At 40.7% G+C, this 24,735-nt stretch overlaps 1 protein-coding gene across 4 annotated transcripts in view; it reads right to left on the bottom strand.

Moving 5' to 3' along the window:
* Positions 1 to 24,735, bottom strand: part of Btbd9 (BTB domain containing 9) — a 402,045-nt gene that overhangs the window by 69,326 nt on the left and 307,984 nt on the right. For 3 of the 4 annotated variants that reach the window (XM_021721934.3, XM_005318735.4, XM_078020076.1), the window contains one exon: positions 11,024 to 11,131. In XM_021721934.3, coding sequence (XP_021577609.1) covers positions 11,024 to 11,131 — 108 coding nt within the window. Of the gene's footprint in view, positions 1 to 11,018; positions 11,132 to 24,735 lie in introns of those variants that run through there. The other variant, XM_078020077.1, reaches the window with a different exon arrangement.

The raw sequence follows: 24,735 nt of genomic DNA, 5'->3' as shown, positions 1-24,735 counted from the left end.
AGGAGGTAGAGACACCAAACCCCTGCTCTCATGCAGCTGACCTTCTAGGGGGAAGAACAACAGGAGCTTAACCACCAGGAAAAGAAATGGTCACTGCAAGCTACAGTATGGGCTGTGACGGAAAGAAGCTCAGATCTATAAGACAGGGCAACAAAGTGGTCTGATGGGATGAGTGGAAGGAGCACACTTTCCTCAGAAAGCGGCCCTTGAGCTGAGAAAGGATAATGGAGGTTAACCAGACAAAGGGCAGGTGCATGGGCCCCAGACAGAGGCCATCATGACAAGGGCAAAGCCTCTGTCTGTGGTGGGGAAGAGCATGATGCATGGTGGGAAGGGAAAAGAACTCAAGAGACAGGAATGTATTGAAAATAGGGAGAGTGGGGTGGTGAGCCAGGAGAGGCAGGGGAGGCACTGAAGGCCACGTGAAGAATTCTGATCTGGATCCAGGGAGCGATGCAGACAGTGAACGATCCTAAGCAGGGTGAGGCAAAGGTGCGCTGGAGAAGTTTCCTCTCACTGCAGTGAGTGAAGACAACTTGAGGGAGGCTGCGGGGAGCAGGGGGGAGGCTGCTCGAGTGGAGAACAGCGGAAGAGAAGTGATGGTGGATGGACTAGTGTGACCCGATGTGTTTTTGTCATTTGGAATATGATATTAATATGAAAATTATGTCTATAATAAAAGAAGAATCTTCCTAACCATGTACATTTTAAGGGTGCTCACACAGTTCACTAAGAATTGAGGTATGTTTCATTTTTCTTAAAATAGGCATGGAAAAAAAATATTACAGAATAACATGGTTCCTGATTAAGTAAGGAAGGGGGAAACGAGAGCTCTCAGATTCTCCTTCCTCCTCATTTGCTACCCAAGAGGACTTCATGCCTTCCAGATTCTTCACCTATCAAGTGTTCTGGGTGGGGGGAGCCTCCCCCTGGGGGTCCACAGGACCTGCAGATAGCTCTAAATTTAGAACTCAGGAAGTTCACATATTAGCATCCAAATCCATTTTCCATACATGTTCCAAAGTTTGGGTATGGGGGTTGTTATGGCTAGGATATGAACTGTCCCTCAAAGACTCATGTGTTGAAGGCAGGGTGCCCAATGCAGCAATGTTCAGAGGCAGGGATTTGGGGAAGTGAGCAGATCATGAGGTCTCCGATCTCATAGTGGATTAGTCCACTGAGGAGCTCATAGCTGAATGGACTAGGAGGTGTAGAGACTGTAGGAGGTGAAACACGGCTAGAGGGAGAGGGTGTCTGGGGGCATGCCCTTAGGAACTATATTTTGACCTCATTATTTCTTCTGCTTCCCAGTCGCCATGAGATGAGCAGCTCTGTTCACCAAGCCCTCTCCACCACAGGACCACAGCAATGGTGCCAGCTAAGGTGGGCTGAAACTGTGATCCCAAATCAATCTTTCTTCTCCAGCTGATATTCTCAGGTATTTTGTCACAGTGATGGAAACTTGACTAACACAGTGGCTCACACCTGTAATCCCAGCTACTTGGGAGGCTGAGGAAGGAGGATCACAAGTTTGAGGCCAGCCTGGATAACACAGCAAGACCCTGTCTCAAACTAAGAAATAAAAAATAAAAAAGTCTAGGGATGTAGCTTAGGTATACAGTGTGAAGTATGAAGCCCTGGGTTCAAACCCTAGTACAACAAAACAAACAAACAAACAAAAAAACCTTCTGAAATACAAAAGATAAGTCCCCTCTAAAGGTTGAAGTACAAATGACAGACTCTCTATTAATGTTTCCTACTCTAACACAGTCTTCTAGGTTGTGTTTGCCTAGCATGCACAAGGCCCTAGAAGTGATCCCCAACACTGCTAAATAAATACATAAACAAAATATTCATCTATCTGTTCAAGGCAGTTCATAGTTCACGAACAAGAGTTTGATTAACAGGTGTCTCCAAGCCTGGTCAAACATAGAGATGCCTTCCACAGGGCAGGCTCTGATATCTTGTCACTAGCACAGGGATCTGCCAAGTACTAAAACTGACCTCTATGAGTGTGTTATCTGAATTTTTTTTCCTTCTCTTTCTTCTTTTTTTTTCCATTTGTCTTATAGGGACATGTTTTTTAATGCTCAAATTCTAAAAGTCTTGACAAAATTAACACCAATGTTTGCCCTTTAAATAAAATTCAAGAAAGAACATTACTGTTTTTTCATTATTGTCAAATGCTGTGTAGAAAAATGGAATTAAGCATGGAAAGAGAGAAATAAAATCTCCATCGAGCAGTTTAAAAGTGACAATTACACAACCAGAGTCTATTAATTGGCTCACACTTCCAGAAGGAACAAGTAAACACACTCCTCCAGCCCTGCAGGAATGAGAAAGCTGAGAAATTACCACAGCAGAAACTCACAAGAAAACAGTGATATTTCAGCACAGGATCTATGTGACAGTCACGAGCTTCAATCCCTTCCTGGAAACTGAACCTGACACTGACTGTGAACTTCTCGTCAGCAGTGTCGACAGAGATGGCGTTTCCTCCTCTCAAACCCACGGGCTCTCTCATGCATCACGTTAGTGACACCAAGCCCTCTACATACAACCTCCAATCACATGGCTACCAGTGACCTCCTGGAACAGGCCCAATGGCTTTGTGCTGTTGAGTGTCAGGCTAAGAAACAAATGGGTAGAAAGAAAGCTTTCTCAACTGTCACCAAAAACGGGAAAGAAGATGCAGAAAACAGCATTCGGAGTCAATTGTCTAGGTTTCAATGTGCGATTTTTCAATCTTGCTGCTCTACAGAAGGGTTTACTGAGCCTCTAACTCTCCACCTTGAATTTATCCTGTTGTCCTCAGCCACTTCAGCACTGAGAAGAAACACGATTCCTCTTTCAAAGGTTCCCAGGTGAATAACTAGCACTACCTACAGAATCAGGACCCACAGTGCTGCCCTTCCCCAGGCCACTTACTGACTGTAAGGGACAGCACAGTCAGCAAGAGGACTCAGATATGAACACAATCATGCTGACGCCTGGACAGCAGACGAGCTGGCCCCACCTGCAGGTCTCTTAGGGAGGGCAGAGGGGAGACACTTCCTAAGTCAGGATGCTGTAGAAACTGCGTGCTCCCATGGGGTGCCCCCTCCTCCCCCAGACCAGGCCCCTTGGTGAAGGGACACTCCGATGGAAATGGGTTTCTGGAGTCCAGGGGAAAGGCAAAGAAAGAAGTGCTCCAGGAGAAGCGGCCCTGGGGACCCTCCTGGGAGAAGCATGAGCAGAATGCGGTTCAAGTGTCCTTTTCAGGGAAGCACAGCCTGTGCCGGGGTAAGTGGCATCAAGGTCCTGAAGAGCTACTGGGCTCCTGCCATGTACAGCACTTATTTAATTTCTTTGATTTACTGCTGGCAGTGAATAAAGTGTGCCACTCTGCTGGCATATGCTACTCAAGTAATGACAAGGACAGACATCCACAAAACGTCAACAGCTGCAGCAAAGAAAAATTTTTCTTCAAATATGATTTTTTAGACTTTAAAATAAATACATGTAAATTAGTAAAAAATGTATAAAATTAGAAATAAGTTCCATAATCCTGCTCCACAAAGGCAACCATTAGTCCTATTTTGGCAAATTTCCTTTTGGTTTTCTTCTTTCATCATTTTCCCCTACTTTTGATAATACTTCTATAATTTTGTACCCTGTTTTAAAAAATCTCATTATGTAAGTATTTTTCTTGAGTTATTAAAAAGTCTTTACAATATCATTTTTAATGAACACTTAGTTGAAGAAAAAAACTATTCAGAAGGGAATCTGGGTGGTAAATCTGGCAGGCAGACAGAACATTTGTGAGAAAATTAGAAGTTAATAGCTAGAGAAACTAGGTAGTTCTAGATTATGACCAAAGAACTCTCAAGTGGAAAAGTCAAATTTTCATTATTACCCAATTCTTTAAAAAAAAATTTTTTTTTAATTGTAGATGGATACATTGCCTTTATTTGTTAATTTTTATGGGGTGCCGGGATCGAGCCCAGTGCCTCAAGCATGCTCGGCAAGCGCTCTACCACAACCCCAGCCCTCATGATTACCCAAGTCTTCGTACCTAATCATTTACATTTGCCAAAATGTTTGCCAAGGACACAGTCTGGGAGGGATGATGGCTGAGGAAACTCACACTTTGGCAAACATTATCCAACAGGACCATGGCAAAGGGACAAAATGATTAAAAATGTGAACAAAAATGCTGTCAATATGTGAGGAAGTACACTTTGGAATGAAACAAGACAACTACCTAATGTGGTAGAGGTACAGCCAGGCACTCAGGATTATCAATAGCTGACTATAAGTCAGTCCACGCAGTACAACTTTTGGAAATTCGAGTGCAAGATGGCCTATACTGTGGGCTCATCTACCTCTCTCTCTCCCGCTTCCTGAAAACCACTGCCTGCCTTCAAAGCGATACAAAAGAATACATTTGTAAAGGTACTGCAAACTGGAAGGGAAGCCATCAAAGATTTTAGTAATTTCTAGAAGGTGGCAGGCAAATGAAGTATCACTCTCATAAATTGACAACCAGGCAGACTTCCACAGTGAAGCAAGCAGAGCAGGATGGAGGAAAACTGACAGAACTTTAAGACCACCAGAGATAAAGAGATGGTTTTAGCGGCTTCTATAGAGAAAAGTAAATTACTATAAGGACTAAGTATTAGACTGATATCAGATTCTCATCAGCAACATTAGATGCTAGATGGTAATAAGTCCAAGATTTCAAACTTCTGAATACTATACGCAAATTATGACCAAGATATGCAAGAATTCTGAAAATTTGCTTTCCATATACCTTTTCTGGAAGAAAACAAAACAAAACCTACAGATTTACACAATGCAATGGCCAGGGATGATCTTTTCTTAACTAAATGATCAGACTCAAAAGACCCAAGGAGCCACACTTGGCTGTAGGTGCACCCAGGAGAGAGAATGGAAACATGGCAGCCATCAGGGCAGCTTCAGGCATTTCTTCCCAGTGGGAGTCTTTCTAGCAGCCTACATAATTGTCCTAGGAGCTACTCTTTTTGCCCTGCAGGTGATAATCAGATAACAGTGGATAAGATTCAATAACGGGCAGATGTGGAGACACTATGGCTTAGAAGCCTCACATTCCAAATAGAAATCAATATCCCCAATATCCATGAGCACAGATCCCAGAATCTCATGGAACATGTGAATTTACAAAAGTTTTCACACTTAGGAATGCCCAAAGCTGTCTCTTGACCAGATATTTACAGTCTTCCCAGGATAGATGCAATTTAGTGACCAGGGCAATTTTTATCATAAGCAGTGCTACTGAATAACAGCTAACGTTCCACTTCTATTAGATTTTCAGGGAAATGGATATAGAAAGTATGTCATGCAAATGGAAAAGGATCCTGTTAAGCCTTTACTACATTCCACAATACACACACACACACACACACACACACACACACATACACACACACAAATATAAAAAAAATAAAAGGAAGGAAGAAACAAAAAAAGGAAAAAAATCCAAGAAACAATATTGCCAATCTAGACAGGAAAGAGAAAGGAAGTTTAGGACCACAGCTGTAGAGTAGGTGTAGGAAGCAATCTTCTCAAAATTAACCAATGAACAAACAGTATGTTTTAAAAGCTCTGTAACAGGAAAAAGAGGCAATTAGGAACTTCAGGAAAACAAAAAAGCTATTCAACATGTGGGATAATTCTGACATTCATAAGAAAATCTGATCTATTAGATCTGAACAGGGTACAATTCTTCCCAGAGGGGCGCATGCTTAGTGACATAGAATATTTCTCTCAATGCATATCCATACTAGATATGTTGTGAATAAACAACGTTACGTAATCAGAATATTATAATGAGCTCTCAGTTATTTTCCCTTCTCAGGATTATTTTATAGTTAACACATGGAAAACTTCAGCATAGGTTACAGAATAAAATGTACACATCATAAACATTTTTTCAAATTTTTTTAGTTGTAGTTGGTACAATATCTTTTTTTTTTAAAGAGAGAGTAAGAGAGGAGAGAGAGAGAGAGAGAGAGAATTTTTAATATTTATTCTTTTTTAGTTATCGACGGACACAACATCTTTGTTGGTATGTGGTGCTGAGGATCGAACCCGGGCCACACGCATGCCAGGCGAGCACGCTACCGCTTGAGCCACATCCCCAGCCCCGGTACAATATCTTTATATATTTATTTTTATGTGGTGCTAAGGATCGAACCCAGTGCCTCACATGCGCAAGGCAAGTGCTCCACCACTGAGCCCCAGCCCCAGCCCCCACATCATAAACCTTTATAAGGTCAGTGCGGTTGGACAGCTTACAGAGGATGGGAAGTAGGAAGAAGAAAGACAAACGGAAATAGAGGGGAATAATTTCTTCATCAACATAGTAGGAAACCAGAAATTACTGTCCACAATTGATACATGAAAAAAAATAGAGGTTTAAGTATATCATTTAATTTTAAAAGGCAAATAATAGAACTAAAGTGAAAATCATAACTAACAAAAATGAAGAGTGCTGAAGTGAATTATAGCAAAAGTTAGTAAAGCTGATAATTTAATTATTAGAGGTTCAAAATATTAAAATCAAGAAGTTACAAAAACTAGAAACAAAACAAAACAAAAAAGTCAGAAGTAGTTACCTCCAAGGAGTGGAACAGAAGATGGGAAGGTAAAATTTTACTTTTTACAAAAGGATCTCTGCATTACTTAAATTAATTTCCATGTGCATGTTTGCACTTATAACTTAAGAGCTGAATAAACAGATCAATTGTTCAACAATTTAAAGGACAGCAGAGAAAAGAAATCAATGCTTGGAACAGCAAAATAAGGCTAAAGTGTACATTATTATATTAGGTAAGGAAAGAAGGGTAAAAATTAATTTTAAAAAATTAGTACAGGGCTGGGGATGGGTCAGCAGTAGAGTGCTTATCTAGTATGCACAACACCTGGGATTCAATCCACAGAACCCACCCTCCCCCCCAAAAAAAAAGTTAATACAAAAGCAAGGTTATCTACAGCAGAAGATGACCCCAGCCTGAATGAAAACAAGAGAAGCGTCAAGTCTAGCAGAAAGGACCTGAGAACTAGAAAGGAAAATACCAATCCCAGAGCTCAAAGACAGGGAGCTGCTCATTCTGAGAGATTTCTCTGAGGACAGCAGAAATCTGAGCTCTCATCTCTTGACAAGGAAAAATGCTATCAAGAGGCAGAGCTATGATCTTTAAATATTCCATGTAATTTTATTTATAACATGACTCACATTCTATTTCAATAAGAACACGCTACAATTCTTAAAGCTAATAGAATCCTCTCTTGAGGTCTGCTCTGGAGTATGTTAGTTAAGAAGTCTTTTTTTTTAAAAAAAAATCATTTATATATATTCTCAGTTTCTTAAGGCCTAACTTGAAAATAGGAAGCACAGTAAATTCAGGATATGCCTGTAAATGTAAAATCATAACCCTGGGTTCCATTGATCCTTATAGGGTTAAAAGGTACTTGTCTTTTCACTCCTCTTATTCTTCTACTGTATTATTTATTTATTAATATGTAAAACACTGCTGGAGCATCTAAGTGCTAAAATACAAAGTTAAAAACATAAATTATTTAAATCCATCAAGTAATGGAAGCAAACAAAGATACTGATGACTTAATAAAGTTACATGAGAGGAGTTATTAATGAATGCGTTTTTTAATTAAAAAAAAAACCATTTCACTAAATATAACATCATTATAACATGTACCTGGTCAACAGTCAACCAGATCTTGTTAAAAACACACCTGGTATAGCACCTTTGGCAGAGGAAAATAAAAGAGAGATGAGGAATATATTTTATAACATACAAAATGTCATAAGGGATGGCTAAACATCAAAGATGACAAGTTTTGAGGAAGCACAGATCTGGTCCCGGAGCTACACACTCAATGAGCAGACACTCTGGAAAGACAAATGGATGGCTGGTTGCTTATGGGCCTCAGAGACCCTCTAGTGTCATAAAGAGGGTCCCAGGAGCTTGGGAAAAGTTAACCATTTCATCTGCCCTTTTCCATCATTTAGCCTGGCTTGGCCCTCAGGTAATGCTTTGGTACTAGGAGGCAATGTGGTAGACTGAAAAGAGCCCTGGGTTTAAATCTTAGCTCCACAACTTGGAAAAGATACTCTCTCTGAGCTTCATTTCTTCTTCTATAAAATAAGGACAATACCCCACAAGCATTTTGTATTCAGACAAAAAGAGATAAAATAATGTAGGTACTGGAATACTAATTAGGATATAATTGTTACTTTTCTTAAGCTGTGGCAGAAATGCCCACAAAATCTGTGCTTCAATGGGAATTTCCTACCTAGCCAGAAATGGACTACATCCACATTAGTATACAAGTACCTATTTCTCTTTTCTTTTCTTGTCTACCAGCTAGATGTACGTGATGCTGAGGAGGCTCTAAATGATGGTGGAACTATAAGAAGGGAGATGCATGGGTTCCTCATTCATCTGTGGAGAATGGCCACTTGACAACAGAACACCCACAGTGACTGTTAGATGACTGAGAAATACACTATTGTGTTAAGTCACTGAAATACTGAAAATTATTTGTTACAGCAGCAAGTGCTACCTTAACCAAGATACATGTGCTTTGTGATAATATAATAGTAATGGTGATGGTGTCAAACATGCCCTCAGACAAGCCATTGTTAATGCTATTTAGAAATCTTGGTCAAGTAAGCACCTGAAAAGATGTTCAACATCATTAGCCATTAGGTAAGTGCAAATTGAAGCCACAATGATATGCTACTTCATCTCCACATTCTGTGATCAAAAAGATGGACAATAACAAGTTCTTGTGGAAAATTAGAATGCCTCATATGCCGCTGGTAGGAACAGAAAATGGTGTTAGCTGCTATATAAATGCTTGGAAGTTCTTCAAAAAATCAAACACAGTTACCACAGGACTCAATGGCTATTTCTAGGTTTATACCCAAGAAAACTGAATATGTTCATATGAAAACTTATATATATATACTATTCATAGTAGCATTATTCATAATAATAAAAAGTGGAAATAATTCAGATATTTACCAACTGATGAATGGATAAAAAAATTTGGTTATACAATGGAATACTATTTATTCTTAAAAATAAATGAAACTCTGATATATGTTACAATCATGAATTAACCTGGAAAACATCACACTAATTAGAAGTAATGAATACAAGGTCATATAAGATTTCATTTATATGAGATGTCCATTATATGAAAATCCATAGAGAGAGAAAGAAGATTGCTGGCTGCTGGATTGGGGGAGTTGAAAAGAAATGGGGGTGGGTGACTGTTAATGAAGAGAAGGCTTCATTTTGGAGTGATGAAGATGTTCTAGAATGTTGGAAGTGATGGCTGCACAATTCTGTGAGTATACTAAAAAGCACTGAATCATACACTTTATAAGGGGTGAATTTATAGTATGTGAATCTGTCAAAGTTTGGACTGAAAATGTCCCCCAAAGGCAACTATGGTCAAGATCTGGTTGTCAGTCTATGGTTGCTACTGGGAGGTGGGTCAGGTGGAAGGAAGTTGGGTCACTGGGGGCAAGGACGTGAAGGGAATATTAGGACCCCATCTCCTTCCTCCTCCTCTGCTTCTCAGCTGCCATGAGGTGAACAGTCCTCCTCAGTCATATGTTCCTGCCCTGATTGCTCTACTGTGTCACCATAGGCCCAAAGCAACAAGAGCAAGTGACCATGGACTGAAACCAAGAACCTACACAAACTTTTCCTCCCTATAAGTTGATTTTCCAGGTATTTTAACACAGCAATAGAAATTGGACTAACACAGAACAATAATGCAATTTTAAAAAGAGCTGGGTGTGGTAGCGTACCCAGCAGCTCAGGAGGCTGAGGCAGGAAGATCATGGGTTCAAAGCCAGCCTCAGCAACTTAGTAAGACCCTGTCTCTAAATAAAACATAAAAAAAAGGTTTGGGGGCTGGGGCTGTAGCTCAGTGGTAGAGCACTTGCCTAGCATGTGTGAGGCAGGCACTGGGTTCAAGCCTTATCACCACATATAAATAAATAAAATAAAGATATAAAAAAATACATATTTAAAAAAAGAGAAGAAGGGCTGGAGATGTGGCTCAGTGGTTAAGCACCCCTGGGTTCAATCTCAAGTACCAAAAAAAAGAAAGAAAGAAAGAAAGAAAAATCAGCCATTTGCTGTCTTGTCTCCCAGAGAATCTGGCTGTACAAAAAGGCTCTCTTCACATACTGATTCTAGGCTGGTCAGAACCCACAGAATCCTTCCTGCCAGCTGTTCCTGCAACTAGGTAAGCTCAGAGCTTCCGTGCTAAGTGCATTAAATGCCTCTGCCCACGAAGAGCCTAAGGCACAAGGCTTTCCTTAATTCTGGTAACAGCTAGCTAACACAGAGATGAGATAAATTTTTAGCTAACTCTGAGACTGGTATGAGGGTGGGGAGTAAGATAGAGCCCCAGAATAATTTTTGAAGTATGTATCACGTCAGCAAAATTCTCTAAGGAAGAAAAAAAATATCTTAAAGGAATAGTGTGGGATGTGGGAAAGATCTGAGAGAGGATTGCATAAGGAAAGTATCTTTCTTTTTCCTACTTAGATATATACATTATTTTTGAAAGTGTGAGTCAAGTTCAAATCTCAACAGAAAGCTTATTTGGTCCTATCAAGTAAATTCCCATAGGTAATTAATAGTCAAACTATGGTAAAGGATTATTGTGATACATTTTCTTTTCTTATATACTTATTTTTCAGTTGTAGGTGGACACAATACCTTTGTTTTATTTATTTATTTTTATGTGGTGCTGAAGATCCAACCCAGGGCCCCCCACACGTGCTAGGTAAGCACTTTACCACTGAGCCACAACCCTGGCTGATGTAATACATTTTCAACCTAAAAAGAAGAATATAATTTGATGGTCCCAGTAATACATACTTGGAACTGCTGACTCCATCAGAAAGACTGCTCTTACAATTGGAATAAATTACTGAAAGGAGGCAACTTACTTGCAGGAGACTTTTGTTCTATCAGCCACCATGGTCCACTGTTGCTGGTTGGTAGAAACCTCAACGTAGTAACTGTAGCTGCGGTCATCACAGTCCCAAAGTAACAATCTAAACAAAGAGAAAAACAAGATTGCTGTAAATGTTCTCACTGGCATGGAGACATAGGCATGGGACAATCTGTGTCTACCTCATCCTTCTAACCTGCCTCCTCTGCACATCACAATTCCAGAACTGGGGAAAGAAAGTGAATTTCCCAAAGGTACGAACAGAACAGTCTGCAGCTCGTCTCTTCAGTAGGAGTTAATTTCACAAATCCCCCAATTTTGGGTAGTCTCTGTCCACTTAACTGGCATGGTTAAGACTGGCTCTGGAGGGAGATGTCTCCATGTCCTCCTTCCTTATTCACCACTTGGTAGGGCTGACTAAACGTAACATCCTGGAGACCACTGCTCATGGAGGAATCTGCTTTCTAATTGATGATAACTAGCATACCCCATGACCTTTACTTATCATGTTTTAGGTTTCTTTTCATTCTCACCTGTATATTTGCCTAACTTTGGTAAGATTATCTGATTTGGAGATCTAGTAATCCCAAAGGACTCGTGGCAGGGTTGTTCCAGGATCTTCCCAAACCTGCAGATGCTCAAACTACTAAAAAAAAAAAAAAAATAGTGGGGGCTGGGGATACAGCTCAGTTGGCAGAGTGCTTGCCTAGCTTGCACAAGACCCTAGGTTCAACCCCCAGCACTACCACACACACACACACACACACACCAAAAAAGTGCCATAGTATTTGTGTATAACATACACACATCCTCCTGTATACTTTAAATTATCTCTAGGTTACTCATAATACCTAATACAAAGTGAGTTCAATGAAAATAGTTGTTGCATTGTATTTTCTAGGGAATAGTGACATGAAAAAAGTCTGTACATGTTTGTTACAAACCCACACATATGGAGGATCTTCTACATAGGCAAACATATATTCACTAGCAAAACTTCCTTAAATATTATTTAGGAAGTTATTATTTGGGTCCTTTTCTTCTTATCCCACTTTTCTACCCAGACAAGAACTTGAGCATTGACAATATATTCCACTGTTGTGAAGCTCAAAGATGACAAAATTTATCTATTGATTTCAGAACTGTGGTTACCTCTGGGGAAGGTATTGATTGGGAAATGGCATGAAAGAACTTTCTAGAACGCCAGAAGTATTTTAATTTTGATGTGGGTAGTAGTACCTGAGTATAGACATGTAAATATTCATAAAGCTACACATAAATTATTTGTGCACTCTGTATTATTCTTCAATTAAAAAGTAAGAATAAAAAAAGCAATATGGGATCTACATTTTGCTTCTGACAGTTCTGCAAGGAGATCTATGATTTCTATCATCTATGTTTTTTATGATTCCAGCCTTAAAAGTCCTTCCTATGTAAAATTCACACAGTATCTTATTGCTTTATAAGTTGGTCATGGGCATTTGTTTCCTTCACCAGTTAGAACAGCGAGCACTCTGAAGGCAGCATATATGGCACACTGAGTTCTCGCTTCCTAGTACCTAGCCCAGTGTCTCACACAGAGCTTATGCTCAGCCAATGTCTGGGCAAATACATTACTTCCAACAACAGTAATAATGACCATGAAAGACAGTACTTCCTTAATGCTTACTGTGTTTCAGTCCCTATGTTAAGTGTTACACAATTTGTCTTATTAAATCCTTCCAAATATCCTCTTAGTGAGTTCTATTATTCCTGTCAAATTATACAGATGGTGAAAAAGGTTTAATGCTATCAAACAACTTGTCTAAACTCATGGTTGCTGAGTGACTGATAAGGATTCCAACCTGGTATCCTGAATCAAAGCCCACCCAGTTCTGTTATTCTGCTGCCAAATGTTTTCTTTATTCCCAGTCGGAATTTTCAACCTGCTACCTATCAGTTTATAAAAGTAGTTTGTATTACATTCCTTTAATTTATAATTATGATCAATGAAAAGGCTTTGCAAAAGTTCAGTTTAGTGTTCCCTACATAGCTATTATTGAGGATTAGGACTGCCCATGTTCCCCTCTCCCATTAGTTCTTTGTTTTCAATTGTAATGCTGTTTGCTATCAAGTAATATATGTTTGCTACTGAAATTAGGAAAGGACTTCAGACTGATTAATCATTCTCTTCATTAATAGCTCTGGTAACAGGTTTGCTGGGAGACAATGTTGAGAGATTTTCTCATTGGGATTCTGGATTACTTATGGACAGCCAGATTTGTCAACCTTTCAGATAATCAAGAGTTAGTACTGCTACAGAGTATCCAAACAAAAACAATCAGTCCCTTTAGGAATAGAATCTAACCAGACCTCAAAATATTTCATTGAAAAAGACTGCCTTGAGGATATGGGCTATAGAAAAGATAAAAAAGGATGACCAATTATGAGTACCATAAACATTCCAGTAGAGAATCTTGAAAGGATAGCACACTAGAAGAATTTTTAAGTGGCCTATTCTATAAAGTCCTCCATTTTGTTTTAAGGCAAATCATTATTTTAAAATGAAGATCATCTGTAATTCTAAGAATACTGTAAACACAAATACAAAGTGCCTATTATTTGCAACTTGCTTATTTTGCTTAACAATCTATTATGAACATCTTTTCGTATACTGAATATTCTTATACATCACATGTGCTGACTTTGTAGTATTTTATTTTTTGGACATCTCAATTTATTTAATCAGTCTCTTATTATTAGGCAGCTGATATTATTTCACTGGTATGAAGATTCTGTGATGAGGACTGGGGTTGTGGCTCAGTGGTAGAGCGCTCGCCTAGCACATGTGAGGCACTGGGTTTGATCCTCAGCACCACATAAAAATAAAATAAAGATATTGTATCTACCTAAAAAACTAAAAAATAAATACTTAAAAAAATTCTGTGATGAACATTCTTAGATAAATACATGATCACTGCCTTTGAAAATTTCTGTAAACAAAACTTCTAGAGTAGGGCATACAAACATTTTGAACCTTTGGTATGTATCATAAAATAGCTGTATATCTTTCTTCTCCCCCATCCCAAACAAAAATCTATAACAAGTTGTACTCACATCACCACCAGTGTGTAACAAATGCCCGTGTATCATCACCAATATTGTGGTTAGATTTACAAATACTGTCAATTTGATAGATGAAATATATTTAGCTAATTTGCAATTTTTTACTTATCATTGAACTTGAACATTTTACACATTTCCTACTTACATTTATTCTTTTGTTAATGACTTACAAAATGTCCTCTATATCTAAAGGATATTAATCCACTGCCTAGCATAGTTTGCATGCTGAAGATATTAATTTTTATTAGCCTGGACTATCGATCTTTACCTCAATAATTTCCCCTGGTCTAAATTCTTTTTTTCTGAACAGCAGCCAAGTGCACATATTGGTGGAAATCTTGTTCTCTATTCCTCTATTAGGAGTCCCTAGGGGCTGGGAATGGGGGGTCATGGTGACTCCTGAGTGGAAAAGGGACACTGATGGATCTCAGGTTATCAAGACCATGGCTCAGACTCACCTACACAGTGGGGTTTTTGGTGAGATTCTAATTCATGTGTCAGAATGCATATTTGCTTGGAATTTAGGCTTCACAGAGAATAAAAATCTAGTTGATTCACGCAAAAAAGCAAATACAGTTTAAGAACACTCAAGGAAAACTGACTCCATCTCTTTCTCCATGGATAGAAATTTGGTTCTGATAAGGCACAAGTGGAAGGCCCACCGACAACCTCTACTTCTTCTCCTGCTAGCAGCACAGAGTTGCTGTTCTTATGCCTTTGTACTTGCAGTGACAAAGAGACACTGCTGACCTGTATCCAACCGGGAATGTCTGCAGACAGCTTGCCCAGGACAGACACCTCGATGATGTGTGTGTGTGTATGTGTGAGCTCTTTAAACAGGCCCCATCTCTCACACACATCCACACACCTCCACCGTTCAGCAGAAGCCATTTCCAAAAGGAGCTGAATAATGGACACCACTGGCCAAGATCTGTTGAAGCAGATGAAGAGTGTTTAGCTAGGGCCACAAACCTCTCTACGGAGTGAGCACTGCATGAAATACCTGGTGATACTAAACACCATCTCCTCCATCTTTCCTCTTTCTTACTGTGGTGTTTCCCTAAAAGCAGTGAAGTGCTAGGTTTTTTTAAAATTGATTAGCAGATGTGATTTTGCTTACATCTTCCATAAATGCTCTGGCTGGCTGCATATCATTGATTACTAGGGGTTCAGTTTACAGCAACTAATTGCTCTCCTTGCTGGTGTTTTGATACAAAATTCAATAGTGAATATGATTTCAAAACTCTTGTCTTTGCGGCTTGAGTCAGAAGTGACTCGAGGCAAACCCAGTGGACTGAGTTTTCCCTTCTTAAAATAATTGCTCTCTCATCAGTCTGTGAAGAAAGTTTCCAAATTGTAGCATTCTAATTGGAAAGCCTGCATTATGCATGCGATGACAAACTATGTTGTGCTGAATGGCATTTTTCCGTCCTTTCTTAAGGGATTAATTCTATGCCAGATTGTGAACAATGGCTGAAGCCTAACAGTTGAGATCAACAGCTTCTCCGATGAATTGGGGCCTCTCAGACCAGGAGCCAGGGCCTGTTTTGCTTGTTTCTAATTGTCCATCATTTGTGGGAGACTCCACTGAAAGCCCTGGGGCCAACACTAATCCTGTTGTGAATAGTTTTCTCCTTTGGGTGAAAAACAAAAACAAAAAACAAAGCAAAACAAAAAAACACCAAAGAAAGATCAACTACCAGGCTGTTGGTAATGCTGTAATAGCATCATCAAATCCATTTCTAATATTTCAGTCAAAGTTAAAGATACAAATATATGCAGAAGGGGGAGGGGTTGTGGCTCAGCAGTAGCATGCTTGTCTGGGGTATGTGAGGCACTGGGTTTCATCCTTGGCACCACATAAAAATAAATAAATGAATAAAATATGCAGAAGACTCTTTGTTAAAGATCCCTTGAATTCTTGAGAAATTACTGTTTTCCATTCAACAGTCCAAGAGTTATTGTCCAAGAATTATTTACTAAGTACTACGTAACACTCACTTAGACAAGTCACTTAACTTAGTTAAGCTACTTACTTCAGTTTCAGTCTTGGTGACCTTTAGTGTGTGGATCTGGTTTCCCAGGGCTCTTGCAGTTCTAACGGTTTATGATCCTCTGCCATCATATGAGCAGTAGAAATTTTTTTTTGGTGTGTCTGTACATTACCGAGTAGCTCCTCTCCTTGGGAACAGTTTCCAGCTCAACTTCAAAGTAGATGAGGGGAGTTCCTGAGCTCAGCCTGTCCTGTAGACCTGACTGCATGCTGGGAAGCCACGTGACCCATGCCGGGCTCATCAGACTTCCTTTCTCATAATTTGTGAATTATGTAGGATTTTAGCTTAATTAGTCCTGCTCCCTTAAACAAGATAATGAGAACACAGGCATTCTAGGGTGGCCCTCTCCTATCACAGGCTCAAGGAAGCAAAGGAAGCCACCTGAGTGAGAAGCAGTGAAGACAGTACAGCTCAGGGAGGGCGGCCTGGACCTTGTACAGATCCCCAGGTCTGCCTTCGATCCCTATGATGGCCTTCAGAGTCTCTGCCCTAGTATTCCATGGGAAATCATATTCACTTAAATAATGTCATTACTTTTAGCTTAAGCCATTTTACTTAGTTTTTGTCACTTAGAACTGAAAGGGTCTAAGATAAGCTCCTAGCAGAGTGTACTGGAAAGCAAAAGTACTCAGCAAAGTGCAGATGTTATGCCGACGAGAATGGCGGCGACGCCAGGACGGCGACAGGACCACGGGGAATCTCATTTTGGACTTGCAGTCCTCCAGCGGCTCTTCTCAGCTAGACCTTGCGCCCTGAGGATGATGCTACCTAATCAAACCTTGTAATAGCTGACAGTAAGGAGGTAAAGAACGGGGTGGTGGGAGGACTCCCTGCGGGGGGGGGGGGCAGTTTTTTCACTCAAGTGTGAAAGAAGGTGCTTTGGAGAAGGGGAAGAAGGGGAGTGGCTCACTGTAGAGTGGGCCCTACAGTACTCGCTGGGTCAGCAGGGCCACAGGGAGAAGGTCTTGCAGAGGTGGGATAGTCCCCAGAGTTCAGCACTCTTCCTCACAAGGGCATGGTGCCAGAGGACCCGGATCAGGGTCAAGGAATGAAGGACCAGGAGGATTTCTGACTATGTCTGGTTGGGGAGCGGGGTGGACAACCTTTCAGAAGGGAGGACCTAGAGTTCACAATGTAGAAGAATACAGGCCACAGATGTGATGGCGAGGGAGAAAGGTAACAAGCTCTGGTGACACAGGGAAATGAAGCACTTCTGCTTCATCCAGCAGAGCCCAGATCTCACTCTTCTAATAGAGAAGCAGAGAGATAACAAGTGAGGGGCACCGTTCTACCCCCTGCTTCTGCAAGGCAGGAGAGGTAGCGGGTAACAACTGCCAGAGGATTCAATACAGCTTCAGAGAAGCAACTCTACCTGCGAGAAACGGGATTTTACCAAACATGAAAGGGATCCTTACTGTCAGCTGTCACAAGGTTCGATTAGGTAGCATCATCCTCAGGTAGGGAGCAAGGTCCAGCTGAGAAGAGCTGCTGGAGGACTGCAAGTCCAAAATGAGATTCTCAGCAGGAGACCAGAGTCAAGCAACAATGCTTTATCAGAAGTGTGCGAAGGAGATCAGGTGGCTGCCCTGCAGATTCCAGACACGAGGACTCCTGAGGAGCTGTCGCCACAGGGGCCCTGCCTCTAAGTGGACACGACCTTTCAGGGCAAAGGGGATACCTGTCTTCCTCCAACAGCAGAAGGAGGGAAATACAGATTGTTCCCCAGATGGAAAGGGTTCTTGGGAACTACGTTAGTTGGAGGACATCAAAGAGTCTAGGTATTATCTGATAGTTTAATTATTCAAAACTGGGATGTTGCATTAGTCAGCTTTATGTAACTGTGATAAGATACCTAAGATAATCAACTTAAAAGGAAGAGTTTATTTTGGTTCATGATTTTGGAGGTTTCCGTCCCTGCTGTTTGGTAGTTTTGTTTTGGGGCCTGTGGCAAGGAGGTGCATCGTGGCAGAAGCGTGTAATAGCAGAGAAAGCTGCTCATCTCATGGCAACTAGAAGCAAAAAGAAAGAGCCAGAAAGGGGTCAGGGCACAGTATCACCACCAAGGGACACTCTCAGTGGCTCTCTTCCTCCAACTAGGTCCTTCCTCTTAAAGATTCTACTCAATAGTGCCAAGAACTGGGGACCAAGCCTTTAACGTGGGGGCTTTGGGGGACATTCCAGATCCAAACTATAACAGATGTGGAGGGTAATTTCTCTAAGAAAGTAAGAAATGATGGCACTGACCAGAAAAAAGGCAGGCACAGGCTCTAGGTTGTGGGGATGTGTAGTTTCTGTGTTTAGACCCTGACGCTCCAGGAGTAAAATGAAGTGAAGAAAGTGTTCACTTGGGCTCCTGTGCAGACTGCCTCACTGGGAGGAGGCAGAATAAAAGGAGGGGTTGGGTAATCCAGGTAAGTTACTTAAAAGTAGAGAGATATTAATGGAGAGATGCCAGCAGGATATAGCTGTGTGTAGCTAAATGGGGCAGAGCTTTCCAAAACCATGAGACTATATGAAGCTATCAACTCTTAACGGCTACTTGACACCATCTTTTTACTCCTTGGTGGGATATTAAATTTTGTATTTTAAGGTTTAGGTGACAACATAAAAACTATCCGTGTACTATCCAACAGCATGGCTGCAGCTGAGATTTTCAGCAAATGCCAAGTGTGGAATGAATGGTGAAGGACTAAGCACCATTCAGCCTCACACACACACAGATCTCACCAGTTTCAAAATGTTTTTGGATTATATTTGGAAAAATTATAATCAATACATGTCCTGCTTCCAGTGCAAATCTATTTTTTTAAGTTCCTGGGTTAATTTTCTTACATGGGCAAAACACTGCCCAAGTCACGGTTTACAGACTAGTCAATCACTTAGCAAACCCTTATTTAACAATTAAGTTTAAGTCCAGGCTAATGATCTAGATTTCATACTACACAGTTCAATTTGAAGAAAAATTCTTTCATTTTATGCTTTATGGATATGTGAGAAAATTTTGTTCAGGCCAAACAGTCCTTGAGAATAAAAGCAGTTTTCTTACATTTCTGAAGGTGACTTTCCAAATACAGCCATTTCTTAAGCAAGACATTGGCATCAGAAGTATCAGGAACTGATCAAATGGTCTTGTGATATTTTAAAGGTGAAATCTCTTTATGTTACAGACCTTTCAGGCTGTGACACAGTGAGCAGGTATACAGCTTTTACAGATCTTCCCCTGTTTAAATTTGGCATTATCTAACTCCCCTTTCTGCAGCAATGCTATCTGCCTTGATCCCAGCAGCCTCCTCATCATGGCGCGTGCACACAATCAGTGAGACCTGTCTGATTTGGCTCACTGTCAGGATCAGAAAAGGATATGTAAGAGGCAGAAATGGCAAAGTCCCGCCCAGACCACAGGGCTTAGCTTCCCAGGTATTGAGTTCAGCTCACTTTCAGCTTCATTTACTAGAAAGATTATTAGTCACTGTTGTGACTTTAAAAGGCCAGAATCAGTGTCTTTTTACAGCTCAAAGTAATGTGCATTAGTGTGAACTTTTCTGTTCCCTGATCTTAATTCTGTGAAATTATTGGGAGGTGAGAAGAGACAGGCTCAATAAAGAGCTCAGGAACTACTAAGCTACGAGTTGAGGACTAGATTTTTTTTACCACCTAAACTCCTATTTAACATATATGACCTCTGTGGAATAAAATGGACCCATTGAGGGCTTTCATCCAAAAATTTGGGGAACATAGTCACATGGCTCCAGGTTCCCTGCATATCATCATCCAAGGTCCTCTCCCTTCAGCCTCCAGGACCAAGATCCTTCAGGAGGAACCACCTGACCATGGTTTCAGAGTACAGGGACCATGCATGGTGAATGGACCTGAGGTTCCTCATGCTCCCCAACACAATGGCTTATAGATCACAGGCTCTACTGAGTTAAACTGATGGAGACTTGGGAGCAGGACAGGAAAGGGTGATTGAGAGAGGGAATTACAAATAAATCACAAAATCCAGGTAGCTCATTCCAGTAACATATTTAACGTTTCATTATGTTTCAATCAAAAAATATCCTGCCTCCCATAGATGGAACCAGTCCTCCATCCCCAGCCCCTACCACCATTTTGCCAAGTCTTCCACTGGAGACAATTTATGAAAAATATCAACTCTGACTGCTGTTTCATCTCTTTGCTTCTTCTCCTGCCCCTCCACTGACCACATGCTCATAGGTGCCCACATGTGCTCAGCCTACAAAGCACCAAGAAGCAGAGTCAAAGAGAAATTTAATAAGCTCCACAGCTCTCTTCTATTCCCTTGGGTCACGTTTTCATAGGAATGTGTTTCTGTGGGAGAACGCACAATTTAGCTATAGGCAGATCTTTGTATTCTCACAACCTGGCGCTAAAGAGAGAGAATCGAAGGGCCACAAGGTAGGAAGTTTCGACTCCAAATATTACAGGCAAGAGGACATTCCAGCAGGGGTGAACTATAAGGCAAAAACTCTTCTATTCAATGATGTCCTCTATTTTTGTTCTTACCAAACCTCTTTTTTGGTCTCTCTTAACACAGCCAGTACTATTTTCACACATCTCCCTCTCTTTCTTATCAGCCTGACCTCTTCACCTTAATCAGATCTGGATTTCAACCTTTGCTCCAGCTGTGAATCATCTTCTTTTCCCTACAGGGCACAATCTACAAAGTCCTGAGCTCTTGCTGGAAATGATTTTAAACACTCGCCCATGCAATCCAGACCCTCAGCCCCTTCAGCACCACCTGTGCTGCCACTCTTCTTCCTCCACCCCGCACCTCCTCCCGCTGCACCCAACCTGGTGGTGAGATGGTATGGCCTGTACAAAGTCTGTCTCTCTCATCTCTTGGTTTTAAAAATTCCTCCCTGTAAGTCCATTTTCTGATGAACTTCCTTCATTAAATCTTTTTGTGAAAGCTTTCACATGAAAATAACTGCACACGAAAACACTAAACTATAATAAGTTTCAAGAGTTTTACAATATAGACATTTAAAGTAGATTATACTGTCTGAGGTGTCTGATAAAACATAATTCTCCATGTGGTATATGACTTACAATTAAAATAAAGACATTAATGAGAATGTTAATAGTAACGACTTCTCTACCAGTACGTAAAGGTGAACATACTATATCTACAAGCTCTTACAAACAAAAGATAATGAATCAATTTAATATGTAACTGTGTGATAAATCTTTTGAAGAAAGGTAAGAAGCCAGGAAAAAAAAAACAACATTTAAAAAAATTTTTTGTAATGGCTAGAGGAAAAAATGGCTAATTACGTTTTTCAATGAGATTCTTTTGATCACTGGCCACTGAGTACAGTCTTCTTGATCCAGGTCTTCAAAGCTGGGATCACAAGTTTTAATTCAAACATTTTCAGCTGAACATTAATAACTCTTAACTTTTCTAACTGATAAACAGTTGTAATTAAACTAAACTGGTGTGGGCTATAGTACCAAAGGCTAAATGAGCAGTTGCCATTTTCTTTCTCTGGAATTGCCTACACTATTCTTCCCAGAACTGGAGGCTCAGGCAGCAGCTCACTGGTGGGAGGGATCTCAGTTCTCCCCAAGGCTGCAGAACACATGGGGATGTAGATTCTGTCTCACAAATGCATACTAGAATTGCCCAGTAGCTGCCCCTCCCTACCATATTTGTTTGGCTGACAGGAGAAAAGCCATCCCCCTCTGGAATGTGCTCTGCAAGAGCTGCCTATTTAGAAATAAACCTTCCAGGTGCCAACATGAATATTCACCAGAGTGTACTGGGCACCGGGGCCAGTCTCCATGCCATGAACACTAATCCTCCGAAATGTATTCCAGGCAAGCTACCAGGGTAAACTCCCATACAGAAACTAGGCTTTCTGGTGATGGTTACTGAAAGACTGAAAGAAGAAAACCTGATGAAGAAGGCAGAGATGAATAAATCGCTCCTATCCAAGGCTCTGCTGTGCTAGATCTTGCTAAGTGGACTCTAGCAGAGCAGGAGGCTTCATTAGAATACTGCACTCTGTGAATTCAACTTGTCTCTTTTGTTCAGCAGGCTCACCCTTCCTCATCAAGAAGAACAAACGTTTATCTCCCCTATGCCTCCCAGCCCTGTGGGCTGGGCTCCTGTTTTCTTATTTTGGCTGGAAGGACCTCCTGAGGACAGGGTTCTGGTGCCATATAGACACCCAGTGCAGATGAATGTGCACACACTACCCCACAGCCCTCGATTCACTGCCCTGACTCACATTCACCAAGTACAGACAGAGAAAATCAGGTACTTTTGCTAGCCAGCAAAGGAACCATGCACGAGGGGGTGAGATCTCAGGCTTCTTGGGATCCTCCCATTCTGGCATCTAATCCCAAAGAGCAGACGCTGAGATTTATGCTGAGGGCAGAACAGGACCTGGATTCGGCAACCTATCTGAGTCACAGGAGACTGTTCTGATAATCAACATTTCAGCACCAGTGATTAGGAAATATCCCGGAGGTAATCTCCAAGGAGCTAGTGCCAGAACTCAGTGCACAGGCTGCACCCCAACAGCCTGATAGCACTGAGGAGCTTGGGGTCTCTGACCCCATGAGCAGGTAAAAAGAAAGTGGTGGGGTTGCTAATGATCTCCTTAAACAAGCACTGCTAAGGCAATGTGGTGTCACAAGCAGCCATGGCACCAGAGGGGAGACAGGAGCCCTATTTTGTCTCTATATCTTTGCAACCATAGACGTGTAGATTTTAAATCTGTTAAATGGGTGGTAGAAGAGGGGTAGGGAAAGAAAGGGAGACAGATATATCTTTCATTTGGATGATTTGTGATTCTTTTTATTCTATTTTCTTCCATTTAATTACAAAGTGATATATGACAAATCCTTTGGAACCTTTTTCTGAAATATCTATTATAAAAGGTAATATACTTGAACTGGAGTTGTGGCTCAGTGATAGAGCACTCGCCTAGCATGTGTGAAGCCCTGGGTTCAATCCTCAGCACCACATAATAAATAAAATAAGAGTATTGTGTCCATCTACAACCAAAAAATAAATGATTTTAAAAAATAAAAAAGTTAATTTACTATATTACAAAAAATGTGAACCAATATATTAAAAAGTATTCTTTAGTAGCAGACTAATTATTTTACAAACAACATCTTAGAATAACCGTAATATCTAAAACAGATGAAAGTACAGCAAAGGGGCTGGGAATGTGGCTTAGTGGTAGAGCACTTGCCTAGCATGCACTAGGACCCGAGTTCCATCCTCAGTACTTCCAAAAAAACCAAGGAGGCCCCACTCTATTGAGGTCAGAGCTGGGGTCTAACAGCTCAGCTCATCTGCCAGGACTTCCCCGTTGATTCCCTCTCCTTGTACAATCCCCAGAGCTCATTCCTATCTCAGAGGGAAAAACCACTTGGTCGTGTATTTTGGCTCCAAATGCCGACTTCCAACACTCATATCTAGATAACAAGATTTACTACTATTCAAATTTGTGAGACTGTGAAAGGCAAATAAATTCCCCCAAGTCTTCACTTTTACCTGTGTAAGCCAGATGTTAGCAAACAAGAGCTGAATAGACAAAGCATTAGTAGTGGATGGTCCACAGAGGCTTATTTTTATAAGTAAAGTTTTATTGAGACACAGCCATTCAGGAGAATTGAGTAGTGCAACAGAGATTGTATGGCCTGCAAAGTCTGCAAATACCTACTAGCCGCCCAGTTACCAGAATAGTGTGTCAACTCCAGGAATAGGCATAAGACTAAAGCCATTCTCATCTAGCAGTCAAAAGTTATGGCATCAAGGTTTGAAATAAACGTAAGGTTTGGGGTTCAGTTTAACCTAGAAATGTCTAAAATTTCTTCTAGTCAATGTTTCAATAGAATTTTATGTAGCAAATTCCACATGGAGTTTTTAGATCCTGCTATACTCACAATCTCTTCTTTGTTACTGAGACAATTGTACTGACAATGTTGGCCTGACTTTCACACCAAATTTCTGGTATTTTTCCTAAAATTAGAAGGATATGGGAGGAAAAGCTCTTAATTAAAAATGAAAACTGTTCCCAATCTTACTCCCTGAACTGAAGAAGTGCCCAGGAGTTACATTCACAAGCTGGAGTCCTGCAAACAGGACAGTCATTAGTCATTGCGTTCCAGACCCCTACACCAAAGGGGATAGAAGCAGTAGGGTAGGGTAAAGAAGTCACAGAGACATTTAAAGTCAATAAACAATATGCCAAAAAATAGTCATACAGTCATTGACAAGGCAATTAATATGATGACAGTAAAATAATGCTACACCAGTCATGGAGGAAGACAGCACTGCAGACTAAACCACACCACGTAAGTACACAGTGGTGTTGTTGGTCACTGGGAGAATATGGATTTGTATAGATCTGCTATTCCCTTGCCATCTCTCCAGTTCTGTCTATTGTGATTATAAAAGGCACTCTACAAGATAGCTGGCCTGGGCAGTGTGTGACCACATAACAGGGAAAACTTTACAGCACTTGGTGTTTTAACAGAACTGCTCATTCAGAATCTTCAACCCAATTTT

Source organism: Ictidomys tridecemlineatus, chromosome 8 (assembly GCF_052094955.1).
Source record: "Ictidomys tridecemlineatus isolate mIctTri1 chromosome 8, mIctTri1.hap1, whole genome shotgun sequence".
NCBI lineage: Eukaryota > Metazoa > Chordata > Mammalia > Rodentia > Sciuridae > Ictidomys > Ictidomys tridecemlineatus.
This window is presented reverse-complemented; position numbering and strand designations above follow the sequence as displayed.